Source organism: Portunus trituberculatus, chromosome 38, assembly GCF_017591435.1.
Source record: "Portunus trituberculatus isolate SZX2019 chromosome 38, ASM1759143v1, whole genome shotgun sequence".
NCBI lineage: Eukaryota > Metazoa > Arthropoda > Malacostraca > Decapoda > Portunidae > Portunus > Portunus trituberculatus.
The window spans coordinates 29,601,543-29,604,042 of NC_059292.1; the positions used below are offsets into that span (position 1 = coordinate 29,601,543).

Genomic DNA, 2,500 nt, shown 5'->3' on the forward strand with positions numbered 1-2,500 from the left:
GAGAGCCTTAGCATGACGAGTCTGGTCACTCAGGTATTCGGTTGCCTCCTTCTCTCCCTCCTCTCCCTTTCCTCCCATTCCTCTCCCTCTCCCCGCCCCTCTCCCTTAGGGCACAGACGGAGAGGGAGTAGTGGAGGGAGTTGGCTCGTATGTAGTCCTCCTCCTCCTCCTGGGTTCTCCATCTCCCTCCTACCCTTCCCGTCCACTACTGTCACCTCCAGCGCTCTCCTCTTCTTCCTCTTCTTTCTTCTTTTCTCTATTCCTCCTTCTCCTCCTCCTCCGTCGCCGCCTTTGGAATTTCATGACCACACCTGCAGTCCTCGTCATCGCAAGCACGCACACACACACACACACACACACACACACACACACACACACACACACACACACGGAAAGTCATGTTTATTTATAATGATATTCTCCTTCCTCTTACTACCCTACCTTCGTCTTACTCCCTCCCTCCTCCTCCTCCTCCTCCTCCTCCTCCTCCTCCTCCTCCTCCTCCTCCCCCTCCTCCTCCTTTTCTTCTTCCTCCTCCTCCTCCTCCCCCTTCTCCTCTTCTTCCTCCTACGAAAGCACAGATAAGATACAAAGAAGGCACCCCGCTACAGTGAACCTTTCTGCCTGGGGATGAAGGGGCGGGGTCGCTGTACCGGGGTCCACACTCATTTGGTCTCTACTAACGCCTATTTTGGTGCATAGTTTGTAAATGTCAGAGGGAGGGGGAGGATGGGGAGGTTGGGGTTATGGTGGGTGTGGGGGGAGCTGGCCTGTGGCTCAGGAGGAGGTGGGTTTCTGTTGTGGTGGTCTGTGGTGGAGGGAGGGGTTAACAGCAGGTAGAGGAGGGGGTGGTAGGAAGAAGCGGTGATGGTGGTGGAAGGGGGTGTATAGTAGTGGAGAGAGAGAGAGAGAGAGAGAGAGCTCTCTCTCTCTCTACACACACACACACACACACACATCAAACAAACAAATAGAAGCAACAGAAATAAGCATCACTGGGGTCCGTTGAGAGAGAGAGAGAGAGAGAGAGAGTGAGAGAGAGCGCACGTTGACTTCAGTTAGCACCGTAAAGACTGAAATCCCTCCCCTGCCAGTGGGAGTTTCCTCCTTATGGCACCTCGTCAGTCCCTGTTCCCCTCCCGTGGTTACATCAGCACTTCCCTTCTCGGACTTGTCTTCGTTAGGTAAAATATATTAGTCATTATCATCATTGTTGTTAGTAAGGATAAAATTTATCTTTATTGAAAACACGCGGGATACAATAAAGAATTTGTCTGTGGCTGGCTCGATCCAGTCATGCACAGACCAGCCTGTCATGCACGCCGAGAAACGCTTCTGTCATAGAATTGGGCAAGCAGAAGCATCAGCCATCGGTGAAATCAGAATCACGTGGTCTAATCATGTTTTTGTTAGCTTGGGTGGCAATACTGATGTGGAAGCATGTTGCAGGATCTTGTGATCACTCACTCTTACATCCCTCGCTAACTTCGGCAACTGGTCGAATTGGCAGAAAGAGTGGCGCAGTCCAGCCGTTGTTGATATTAAGGAGGTGGAGCCCGCCCTTTATCTGGCCAGTCCGGCGGTTGGTCGTATTAAGAAGAGGGAGGAGCTCCACTTTACCCGGCTAGTCCGGCGGTTGGTCGTATTTAGGAGAGGGAGGAGCTGCTCTTTGCCCGGCCAGTCCGGCGGTTGGTCGATTTATCAGGAGGCGGAGTCCCGTTGTAGCGGCGGACTCGGCATAAGTGAGCCATACCAGCTCAGATCTACCAAGCGTTCAAGCTCTCTTCATCCCAGCTCGGCCGCCTCGGCGCCAGTTCTCATTGTTCCTTACGCTACTTGTTAGCTGTTATCGTCGACAATGGAGTCTGGGAAAAGGAAAAAGAGCGTTTTTCTCAGTATTGCTGATAAGCTAAAAGTCTTGGATCGTCTGGATGCTGGGTGCACCGTGAGGAACGTAGCTCAAGAGTTCGGTCTTGGACTAACGACGGTGAAAGATCTGAAGAAGAACAAAGAAAAACTCAGGAGTTTCTCGCAGAGATTCGATGCAGGCAGCAACATAATCAAGTTCAGAAAAACGATGAGGCGACTGCCGTCTGAAGCAATCGACGAGGCAGTCTACAAGTGGTACAGTCAGCATAGGTCGAGCGGGATCTCTGTTCGAGGCACTGAAATCTTAGCTGCAGCCGAACGCTTTGCCGAGCAACTAAGCAAACAAAAATTCACCTTTAACAGTGCATGGTTATGTCGATTTATGAATCGGCACGGTTTGCCTGGAATAAGAAGTTGTGAGGCACCAGTAGGTGATGAGGCCGTGGAAAAAGATCTGTTTCGACAGATGATGAAGGAGATAATTGACCAGTCAAACTTATCGTTAGCGCAGGTTTATAACTTCGATGAGACTGGGCTTCTCTACTGTACACTCCCAAAAGGCCTTCTATCAACCCAACCCGATGTATGTGAGGAAGAACAGAAGCTTTCCAAGGCGAGACTGTCGGCGCTG

At 51.2% G+C, this 2,500-nt stretch overlaps 1 protein-coding gene across 1 annotated transcript in view; it reads left to right on the top strand.

The window, feature by feature from the left end:
- Positions 1-1,858: 1,858 nt before the first annotated feature.
- The window catches only part of LOC123514922 (tigger transposable element-derived protein 7-like), a 1,191-nt gene continuing 549 nt past the window's right edge, over positions 1,859-2,500 (top strand). The window contains exon 1 of the mRNA XM_045273178.1: positions 1,859-2,500. This exon is cut by the window's right edge and continues 549 nt beyond it. Coding sequence (XP_045129113.1) covers positions 1,859-2,500 — 642 coding nt within the window.